This window comes from Tupaia chinensis, unplaced genomic scaffold (assembly GCF_000334495.1).
Source record: "Tupaia chinensis unplaced genomic scaffold, TupChi_1.0 Scaffold000539_1, whole genome shotgun sequence".
In the NCBI taxonomy this organism is placed as follows: Eukaryota; Metazoa; Chordata; class Mammalia; order Scandentia; family Tupaiidae; genus Tupaia; species Tupaia belangeri.
Window position 1 is genome coordinate 1,949,259 of NW_006160052.1, and position 11,507 is coordinate 1,960,765.

The 11,507-nt window shown below is 57.8% G+C and overlaps 1 protein-coding gene across 1 annotated transcript in view; it reads right to left on the reverse strand.

Annotated features, from left to right (window-relative positions):
* The window catches only part of SLIT1 (slit guidance ligand 1), a 227,696-nt gene that overhangs the window by 29,263 nt on the left and 186,926 nt on the right, over window positions 1-11,507 (reverse strand). The window contains exons 21-25 of the mRNA XM_006157398.1: window positions 11,195-11,327; window positions 8,603-8,671; window positions 6,163-6,234; window positions 3,036-3,107; window positions 2,179-2,250 (exon numbers count right to left, since the gene is read on the reverse strand). Coding sequence (XP_006157460.1) covers window positions 2,179-2,250; window positions 3,036-3,107; window positions 6,163-6,234; window positions 8,603-8,671; window positions 11,195-11,327 — 418 coding nt within the window. The remainder of the gene's footprint in view (window positions 1-2,178; window positions 2,251-3,035; window positions 3,108-6,162; window positions 6,235-8,602; window positions 8,672-11,194; window positions 11,328-11,507) is intronic.

Below are 11,507 nucleotides of genomic sequence, written 5' to 3' on the forward strand. Positions count from 1 at the left end.
TTGCCCCTGCTGCTGCCAACGCTTCTTCACGTCTGACAAAATGCATGTCGCGTAGACAGTGCCATTTCCAGCACTCCGGTGTGCACTTTGTGACACGGAGGCCATCCGTATTGTGCAGCCGCCACCCCAGCTACTTCCAGGTCTTCCTCGTCCAGCGGAAAGTCGTTCTGCTCACGCACTCACTGCCCACCCCGCCTGGGCCGCCACCTTCGTTCTACTTCCCGTCTGTGTGCGACTATTCCGCACGCCTCCGAGCAGGGCCACGTCACACACGGTCCTCACGCACCTGTCTTATTTCACTTAGCATGTTTTCTAAGCTCATCCATGTGGCGGCATGGTTCAGAGCGCCACTACTTTCCATGACTACGGCCCCGTGTGTGCATGCTTCACTCTGCTCATCCATCCTCCCATGGGGGACAAGGCTGTCCCGTCGGGGCACTCGAGACTGGTGCTGCCGTGTGTGCTGGCGTGGCAGACCCGCTGCCCCCATCTCTCTTTCAGTCTTCTGAGTGTGTACCGAGGAGCGGGTCCCATGACAGTCCTATGCTTAGCCCGCCACCTTCGTTCTACTTCCCGTTTGTGTGCGACTATTCTGCACGCCTCCTAGCGGGGCCACGTCACACACGGTCCTCGCGCACCTGTCTTATTTCACTTAGCATGTTTTCTAAGCTCATCCATGTGGCGGCATGGTTCAGAGCGCCACTACTTTCCATGACTACGGCCCCATGTGTGCATGCTTCACTCTGCTCAGCCATTCTCCCATGGGGGACAAGGCTGTCCCGTCAGGGCACTCGAGACTGGTGCTGCCGTGTGTGCTGGCATGGCAGACCCGCTGCTCCCACCTCTCTTTCAGTCTTCTGAGTGTGTACCAAGGAGCGGGTCCCATGACAGTCCTATGCTTAGGTTTTGAGGAGCAAACCTACTGCTTTTAAAGAATCTTCATGGAGGGCCAGCTCACGGTACAGCGGTTAAACTCCTGGCTTTTCCATGTCTCGTGTAGGGTTCGAGTCCCGGACATGGTGGCTAGAAAAACATGTCAGCACATATGCACGCGTGCCCAAAATCCGAGAGGAGGGGGAAATGGAGGAGAAGGAGCTGTGGTGTGCTTTCTCATTCTCTCTCTCTGTCTCGCGATGGCAAGCACACATGTCCTCTAGCAAATTATAAAAGAGAGAATAAGAATCCTCACGGTACTGCCAGCCAAATGGTTTGGAAGCAATTCCACCTCAATTCTCCCACCTCCTAGAAGTGGCTTCTGGAGCTTATCCCCCGCCTCGTCCACTAGAGGCTCAATACCACAGCGAGCTCGAGAGCACGGGCCTTAGGGGGGAACCCACGGCCTACCAGCTCTGCGACCTGGGCAAGCTTCCCCCTCTGCCTGGGCCTGTTTTCGTGTGTGTAAATGCGAAGAGCAGCTATTGAAGGCTCATGGCGATGCGTGCAGAATCCCAAGTGATCAGTGAAGGGTCATTCCCACCTGCATCACCGCACTTGAAGGGCTCTCCTCCTGCTCCCCTGCCGTGGCTGAGAACTCCTGACTGTGAGAGAGTTCACGGCTTAATTACATTCAGGGTAAAAGCATCAAGCTCTGACGGCATCTTCCTCAGAGTCCATGGTGTTAAAATCCAAATGGCCCAGGGGCCAGCAGATGGCATAATAGTTAAATCATTGGACTCCCACGTTGTCAACCACGGTTCAAGTCCCAGACACGGTGGCGTCTGATACATGTGTATGCGTGCCCAAGATCCCGAGAGGAGCATGCTCCTCCATTGAGGAGAAGGGACTGTGGCACGGCCACCCCTCTGGGGGGTGAATTCTCGCTTTCTGTCTCTCCAGTGAGCACACACACCCTGTAGCAAAAATCTCTCTCTAAAAAAATAAATAAAATCCAAAGGGCCAACAGGGGACGTGAAGGTTAAGGCACTGGATCCCACGTGGCCAGCTGTGCAGTTCAGTCCCTTGAACACACTCCAGGTGCATATACACATGTACACACGTGTGCCCAAAACCGCAAGAGGAGAATGGAGAAGAGATTGCAGCATGGCCAGCCCCCCTGGGAAGGAGGTGCTTTCTCACTTTCCCTCTCCCTTTCTCTCTCTGGTGAGCACACATGCCCTATAGCAAGACGAAAACAAACAAAATCCATAGGGCCCAGAAAATCGGGCCAGCGTTACTCACAGGTGAGACAGGGAGGTCACGTCTGCGAAGACACCCTCCTGGAGGGTAGAGACGTCGTTGCCATGGAGAGACCTAGGAGAGAAGACGCTGCTGGTGCCTCACTCAAGGCAGAGGTGGGGGACCCATGAGAGCAGGCCCAGGTCTCTGCCCAGAGGGGACACGCTGTGTTCATCCTCAGACCTCTTGTCAGTGCTACAAGGGTGACCGCTCTCAGCTCAGAGCCCCTCCTGCTGGCCCCAGGGAAGGAAGCAGGAGCCCTTACTAACCCAGGGAGGCCACCCTATGCCTGGTTCTCTGGAGGATGCGGCCACCATAAATAACTCAAGGCCATGTTCATGTCACACACTGGACGCTTGCACCCAGCACCTCCCTCTCCTAGCTGGGAACCCAGAGGCTTCTTGGTGAGGAAGTAGACACTGAGCCAGCCACAGTTAGGGATGGGACAATGTCACCTTGACCCTGGTGGGGCTGACAGAGGACATTGGAATAGACATAGCAAAGGGCTGTGATCAGGAGGCCAACCTCATGGTGGAACTCTTAGAAAGTGTTCACAAATCTCTCACAAACACTTCGAATCTGAACAGAAGCAGCCTCTGCAAGTGAAAGGCTAACCCTCCCCCCCACACACCACAAACAGCTTGGGGTACACCAGCCCCCCACCCCCTGTTTTGCAATCATTTCCCATTCACCACTTGGCTTCCGTAAAGGGTTTGCATGAGAATGTTGAGACTCCCACCACTGGACACAGCATTGGCCCAGCAGGACCCCAGCCATGGGGACACGCATGCCCATCAGGTGGGTGGCCGTTCCCGAGGGAGGGAGAGAATTTTCTGGAGGGATGAAGCCAGGAGACTTACAGCAGGCGCAGGGAGTGGAGCCCCTGGAAGGCCAGAGGAGGGATGCACTGGAGGGCATTGTAGCTGAGGATCCTGTGGGAAGGGAGGAAGGAGGAAGTATGAGGGGCACTGGGGGACTGCCCGGGGCATCGTGCTCCTCAGCCTCCTCATGCTCTGTGAGGTGAGTCAGAGCTGTGTACAGGAGTGTGGCCGGGCTCTGCCTTAACACACCGGGGCTCTTGGCCATGTAAAGTGGGGACAAAAACAGCGCTAACTCCAGAGGGCTCTTCTGTGGGTTAAAGGAGACAATCCAGGTGAAGCTCATAGTCAGTGTCTGAAATAAGCCCTCAATGAGGAGAAATGCCATGACTACTGGTAAAGAGCATTCTGCACAGGGACCAGCAGTTAGCATAATGGTTATGTCACTGGACTCCCATGTAGTCGACCGTGGTTTGAGTCCCTGACCCGGTGGCTTAAATTCACGCTGGGCACATGTGCGTGCGTGCCCAAGATCCTGAGAGGAGAATGGAGGAGAAGGGATTGTGGCGTGGCCATCCCCCCTGGGGGGGTGATTTCTCACCTTCTGTCTCTCTGTCTCTCTCCGTCTTTCTGGCAAGCACATGTGCCCTATAGCAAAAACCTCCCCCCCCAAAAAAAAATTAAAAAATAAAAAACAACATTCTGCCTAGAGGCTGCAGCAGCCAGGGCCTGGGTGGGCTCCCCAGGAAGTGGACACTGGAGCAGGACCTGCTTTGAGGAGCCCACCACCTCAGTCCCCAGCACCCGGGGCAGACAGCCTAGGCCTGGGCACACGTAACAGTTACAGATAGGAAGCCACGATGCTTAGGAAGGTGCTGCGAGGGCAGACAGGCAGGTGAGTAGGGAAACAGTGCTGGTAGCAGCCCGCACTGGAAACAGCGCCATGCCCAGCAGCAGACAAGCGGCCCAGCAGACCTGGGCGCATCCATGTGGACACTGGGAAAGGAAGAAAACACTGATACACGCAACGGGGGAAACCACGATGTAACTGTGCCAGGGGAAGAAGCCAGTCGTTCCGGTCATAGGACACAGGACTGCACTGCCCCTTCTAATTACATGCTTACTCCACAGCGGGGGTGCCAACTTGAACAATTAACATTTGAGAGTATTAACATAAAAAGCAGCAGCAGCAGCCAAACAAAGAGTTCATATTGGGATTCCACTGACGTAAAACTCTAGAAAATGCAAACTAACCTAAGACAGCAAGCAGAACAGGGGTTTCCTGGGCAAGGGGGCCAGGAGAGGCAGAAAGGATAGATTACCAAGGGGTACCGTTCTTGACAGTGGTGACAGCTCCCCTGGGTGCGTGCATACATCAGATGCATCATGTCCTACACTTTAAATAAGTGCGGTTGGTTATACACTAATTACACTCCAATAAAGCTGCTTTTAAAAGTACTAAGTGAAGTGGTTCGAGTCCTGGACCCGGTGGCTTAAAACTCACGTCGGGCACATGTGCGTGCATGCCCAAGATCCCAAGAGGAGAATGGAGGGGAAGGGATTGCGGCATGGACATCCCCCTGGGGTGTGATTTCTCGCTTTCTGTCTCTCTGTCTCTGTCTGGCGAGTGCACGCGCCCTATAGCGAAAACCTCTCCAAAAAAAAAAAAAATTACTAAGTGAAGTGAGGCGTCCATACCGCAGGAAAGACTGTTCCCTAGAGTTGAGACGATCACACAGACCGGATTTCTCAGCCTCAGCACTGTGGACAGTTCTCTGCGGGGTCCTGTGTGCTGTAGGTAGGGTGCTCAGCAGCATCCCTGCCTCGCCCACTAGATGCCAGGACCATCTCCCTCCAAGTGGTGACACCCAGAAAGGTTTCCAGCCATTGCCAAATGTCCCTGAGTCTTCACGTGCCAGTTCGCTGGGACCCTGAGGGCTCTTGCAAGGTTAAATCTCACCAGGAAGGAGAAATCAAGTCACCAGGTTGTCATGAAGCCTATGAAATGGGGACCAGGTGACTGGGCGGACAAATGCAGGTGGGTATCCCAGACAGGCCCCTGTGGCCTCAGGCCGTTTCCTTTTTCGGTCCTGGTTCTCTGCTTGACCACAATGGGGCCTCCCAAGAACTGCAGTTATCTGTAAAGCGAGGTGCTGGGAAGATGAGTGAGACAGGCCCTCCAGCACTGGGCAAGCAGAGGAATGCTTGTTAATGCTTTCTGACCGGCTGCTCGGAGTGTTATTGAGGCCAGCATTAATGTTTGTCTGGGATAGAGGCAGAAAAAGGTTCAGGGGTCACTGCTCCACAGTCCAAGCTGGAAACAAGCCCGACAGCCGTGAACAGTAGGATGGATAAGGAAATTCGGTGTGCACCCACAGAGAGACTTGACACAGCAGTGAAAACGAACAGGCTGCAGCTTCGCACAAATCCCCCTCACCACGGGAAGTAGAAGGACTGGACACAGCAGTGAAAACGAACAGGCCGCAACTCCGCACAAATCCCCCTCACCACGGGAAGTAGAAGCAGCAGACATAAAAGAATATACCCTGTATGATTCAATTTATATAAGACTTATAAAAGGCAAAATTGGGGCCGGCAGGTGGTGTGGTGGTTAAGGTGCTGGACTCCCACATGGTCGACCATGGTTCAAGTCCTGGACCTGGAGGCTTGCTTTCTCACTCTCTTTAGTCAAATAGAAGAATAATAATAAATTGATTAGATTAAAAATAATTTTTAGAAAGGCAAAATTAAACTATAATGCACATGTAGACAACAATACTATTTAAAAAAAGAAACCCAAAGACATGATCGCCCAGACAGACTGACTTGGGTGGGGATGGGGAGGGACAGTGACCAGGAAAGGGTGGGAGCTCCTGGAGTGCTGGCAGTGCTCTGCAGGGGGCCTTAGGGGCCCACACGTGTGCAAACTCCGTGACCACGTCAGCCCGTGCATACGTCCTGTGCTTTTCCACGTAAGCGCATGTCACAGCGAAGGGAGTTTTCGGTGTTAGGCTTGCAGCCCGGGCACACGCTCCAGCCGGCGGCAGGTGAGGGCTCTGCCCGCCGTGCTGTCAGCACCAAGCAAGCCGTGCACGGCGCAGGCTGGGGCTGGGGGTCCCAGAAGCCATGGCCCAGGCCCTCCCCGGCCCCCAGCCCCGCCGGGACTCACAGAGTGGTCAGCTGGCTCATGTTGGTGAAGGAGGAATTGCTCAAGGAGCTGATCCTGTTGTTACTCAGGTCCCTGGAAAAGGCAGGGGCATCGTCATTTAGAAAGACAAGCTTCCCCTGCTTGCCTTCCGGGGTGTTGTCCTTCCCGACTCTGTCCAAGGCCTCCCAGGTGGGCCAGGGCTCTGACTGGCACAGTAGGAGGAGGGAGGGGTAGAGAGGAGCACTTGGGTCACAGCTCCGCCCTCCGCCCTCATCTGAGCTCCAGACTCCCACTGTGCCCAGGGCCTTGGGCCTTCTTGCCCCACCTCTCCCCACCCTCTGCAAGTAGAGTGGCTCCAGCCTCCCCACCAGGGGCCCGCACCCCGACCTGGGGCCACCTCAGCTGCCAGATCTAGGGTCTCTGTCCCTTCCCTCTGCCAGCACGTCCCATGGCCAGGCACTAGCCCTGTTAGGGAGAGGATGACTGCACTTCTCAAGTAAAGACCCAGGTCTCAGGGCGGTGAGTCAGTCCCCAGGCCACCCAGCTGGCGGAGGCGGAGCCAGATTCAAGCCCCGTCTGCAGCCCCAGGTCACTGCAGCAGTGGCACAGACGCCCACACCCCCATCTGTGCTCACACCCTCTGCCCTCTGGCTGGGCCGCCTGTCTCCGGGAAGTGCAGCTTTCTCTCAACCCTGAGGCTGCTGATGGTGCCCCCCCTGGGGCCTGTCCCTACGGACCCTCAAACACAGTCACCCGTGCAGACACCACAGCCCGAGCCCCGCCCTGTCTACCCGCTCTCGACACAGTGACGAGGCTGGCCTGTGCCTGTCCCCTCCGGAGAGTCGGCCGAGGCCAGGCACCGGCACCTCCCTGGTTTCTGCCGCCAGTGCGACCTCATCTCCTGCCCACACTGATTTCCCCTTTGACCCCTCTTCCACATGGGCGGGCACCTGGCAAGTTTCCCAGGGCACAAACCCCACTAGGTCACTTCCTGACCCTCCTGCCCAGACCCCTGCCAGGCACTCCTACCCACCACCCCCTCCCGCCACACCGTGCAGGCTCTGGACGTCCTGGAATCCTCTGAGCATCACATACTTCTGTGCCCTGGACACCCCATCCCCGGTGCCCACCACCCTGCGTTCATCGCACCCCCTGAGCCTTAGCCCTGCTCTGCACCGTGGAGCTCATCACCCACATGACCCTGGGCTCCGGTTCCTTCCTGGGCTGGGACAGCAGGGGAGCGGGGGTGGGGACATGGCTCAGGGGTCTTCCTCTCCACCCACTTCGTGCAGCTCTGGGCTCAGGCGTTCACAACATGGCGTGCTGCCTTCTCCCCCTAGAAAACGACCCTCCGCCGAGCAGCGACCTAAGCTCCTTGCTGATATTCAGTACACTCTGTGGTCGGCCTTGAGAGGGGAGGTGGTGGCATTTCAGCCCCAAGAGGCCTTTCCCCTCCTCCCCTCCTCTCCTCCTCAGTCTCTCTGAGGCCCTGCGGAGCGGCCTCGGGGCAGACCAGAGAAAGGCCGGGTACACCCCGTAGTGTCCATTCTTTGACACCCCTCGCCAGCCACCAAGCCCTACCCACCCCTGCAAAGGCTCAAAACACACTCGCTAGGTCGTTAAGCAAAGACGACCAACAGACCGTCCTAACTCTGCACGCCAGCGCCGCTCAGAGCGGCCAGTCCTCGGACCGAGTGTAAGCAGCCTGCACCGGAGCGTGTCGAAGGCAACCACCTTTGTCCCCGCCCGCAGCGTAGGGTCGCCATTGTTCTCGTAGCAAGGCTTTCCCAGTGAGGGAGTGTACACTGATGTCCAGCCTCGCCTAGGTTCCTCATCCAGTGACAGGCCTCGACGCCCGCGGAGGGGCTCAGCTCTAGGCCACACTGACGAATGTTCTCTGGATTTCTTTTTTGATAGAATCTGGCCAATGAGCAGATAAAAACAACTGAGGTACAGTCCCACCAGGCTGGAAGGCCACGGGGAGCTTATTTTGTATATTTCCATGGGGTAGAAATGGCCGAAGGTGGAAACAGAAGAGCAGATGTTCACCTAAAGAAAATCCCCATTACAGATGGGTGTGCAGCTGCCATATTTCATGTTTTGTTTGGGGGCTGAGGCTGCACCAGAAAGGTTTCCATCATCCTCTGCTTTGGCCCTGACCTCCATCCTTGCAGGGAGAACCCACATGAACAATAATTACAAACCAGAGGGTGGTCTGGGGAGGTGATGTGGGCAGAGGCAGACAGCCCCAAACCAACGGAGCAATGCAATTCCCAGCCATGGCCACCAGGTGGCAAAACAGCGCTACACACAGCACCCAGGAGGCCACAGAGGGCCGGGGATCTGCCCAGGAGGGTGGGGGTTGGCCATTCCAGGGAAGCTAGAGCCACAGTGGCTGGTGGCCAGTGGCCCTCCTGTCCTTGGAGGCAGACTTGGGGGCCTTGGCGACCTGGATACTCACACGAGCTGCAGGTACTTGAAGGTGGACAGCTGCCCTGGAACTAGCGTGAACTGGTTCCCGTCCAGGTAGCTGCAGGGGAACACAGCAGGTTAGGCTGTCGGGGCTGCCAGTGTCCCCATTCCTGGTGCAGCCCCTGCAGACAGGGCTCTGTGCTCATCTCCTCGTCACCTACAGACCACGGCGCCCAGGATCGCTCGAGGAGGAGAAGCGTGGCAAAGACCTCTGAGACGTGAAGCCTCTCTGCGTCCTCTCGCCTCCCTGACTCCTGGTACGTCTCCCTGCCCCGCCCTTTCCCTGGCCAAGTAGCCCCAATTTGTGTGGGAGTGCCTCTGAGGCCCACTGCAGGCCCTGGCCAGCTCCCAGCGCCCTCTCTGCCTGCTGGGAGCCACGGCTGTCCCAGGAAAGCCGGATCGAGCATGCCCAATGGGCCTCCCCACCTCCACTGGGGCTCCTCTGATCCTACCAGCCCAGGGCCGGGGTCACTTCTCCCCGTCTGCTCCTCCCGCCCATTGGCTCTCTTCACTTGCTTTTGCTCCACTCACACCTCCTCCCCACGTCTCACCCCTGCCAGGGGCCGACCCAGACCCACTCACTGGTCCCCCTCTTGCTCCCACTATAGGCACCACCCTCCAGGCCATGGTCCTTCCAACCCAGCCCACCCCAAAAGCTCCTAAGCACCAAGCATCCCAAGGTTCCCACTTCTCCAGCATGGAGCCCGGGGTTCAAGACACTCTGAACCCCCACCCTGCCCTCCAGCCCTTCCTCCCGGAGACTGGAAGTTGCCGAGCAGTGACCTGTGTGGGCTGAGCCACAGCCAGGCTCCCACCAACTGCCTCCCTTCAGATGCTCACCCCGCGTCCCAAAGGTGCGGGCGGCAGCGACGTGGCCTGCACTGTGCCCCCGTCGAAGGGCCCCCCGTCCCACCTGGCCGTCCCAGCAGCCCTGCCACACACCCAGCGGCGTCACGGCCCCACTCCATGTCAGGAAGCTGAGGCGTGCGTGGAGAGCCTGAGTGAGCGCCCCAGCCCCTGATGGCAGCGCCCTGGGGACGGAAGGCAGCGTATCCTCAGGGCGGTGGCGGGCCCCAAGGAGGACGTGAGGGCACCCCACTGCTGACACTGCGGTAGCGCCCCAGGAAAGGCCATGGTGGCTCATGTGCCTGTGAAGAAGGTGGCCTCCTTGCCAGAGAGGGAGAGCTGGGGAGACCTCAGCTGCCCAGTGGCAGGGCCCGGGGGTCCCTCCAGGGCTCAGGCGAGGTCAGGAGCTGCCCAGAGCCCCCATTGCAGGTGGCCGTGGGAGACACCCCCTCTGCCATAAGCACTTACAGCCACACCCCACGTGAGCTCAGCCGTCGTGTCCGAATCCACGAAGATTCGAGACCCGTGATATGGGGCTGGCACGGGGGCAGGAAGGCCGCCGTACCCGGGAGTGGCATGGGAGTGGGGTGGGCGGAAGCATGCCCCTGGAGGGCCGGGAGGCAGAATTCAGCCAAGGCCTGACCCTGCACCGCCTTCGGCCCGCGTTCTCACTGCAGGGACACTCCCCTGTGCTGTCGGTGACCGTAAAAAGTCGGGACGACCAAACACCCAACGAAAGGGGATCCGTTCTCGGATTACAGTTCCCTGCGAAGACTATTGTGTCACTGGTAGCGAACCTGTGGACGTTTTCACAACAGGAGTGCTCGTGAAATGGCACTGCGTGAAAAGTGACACTGCTCCGTACTGTAAGGGCAGAGCCTCGTGTCAAAACCGAAGCACTGGGCCCGCCGGTAGTCAGGTAAGACTGCAGCGTGGCCGTCTCCTCTAGGGGGTGTTCTCTCTCTCTCTCTCTCCAGCAAACATGTGCCCTACAGCTAATTTAAAAAAATAAATCGAGGGAACCAGCAGTTAGCGTAATGGCTATGTCGCTGGACTCCCATGTAGTCGACCGCGGTTCGTGTCCCGGACCCGGTGGCTTAAAACTCACGCCGGGCGTGTGTGCGTGCATGCCCAAGATCCCAAGAGGAGAATGGAGGAGAAGGGATTGCGGCGCGGCCATCCCCCCTGGGGGGGAATTTCTCGCTTTCTGTCTCTATGTCTCTCTCTGTCTGGCGAGCGCACGCGCCCTACAGTGAAAATCTCTCAATCAATCAATCAATCAATCAATAAATAGAGGCACTACCTAGACTCGTGTTGCCAGGTAACTGCAGAGGGGGAATCAAGAGGCCAGCAGGTGGTGTGGAGGCCAAGGCACTGGATCACCTGTGAACTACGCAGTTCGAGTCCCAGGCCTGACAGCTTCAAAATCACTCTGGCACATGTGCATGCGTGCCCAAAATCCCAAAGTGAGAATGGGGAAGGGGTTGTGATGGCGCGGCTATCCCCTTGGGGTGATTTTTCACTTTCCCTCCGTCTCTCTCTGGCAAGTGCACAGACCCTAAGGCAAAAATCTTAAAAGAATAAAACAAACAAAACTCCATGCCTTCTCGGAGGCACGCTTTTAATGAAGCCCGGCCCAGCTCTCGGTCAGCTAACACCTGCTCTCGGTAGCCTCCCGCTGCTGCCAGCACTCCCTTGGGAAACGCCCCTTTCCGTGGGCCCCTTGGCTACTCACAGCTCGGTGACGTTCTTGGGGATGCCCTTGGGCAGGGCCCGCAGGTGCTTGTTGCTGCAGCGGACCACGGTGTCCAGACAGGCGCACTCCTGGGGGCACTGTGGCCGGGGCAGGCAGCTGCTCTCCTCCTGGCCTGGCGAGGGAGCCGGCCCTGCTCAGGGAGGGCGCGCGGCCCCCAGTCCTGTCCCCGCTCCCTCCGCCCCCTGCAACTTTCTTGCTGCACACACCCCCCTACACACCCTAACACACACACATCCCACACCCCACACACACACAGCCTACACCCACACCTCCCCACACCTCCCCCCGCACC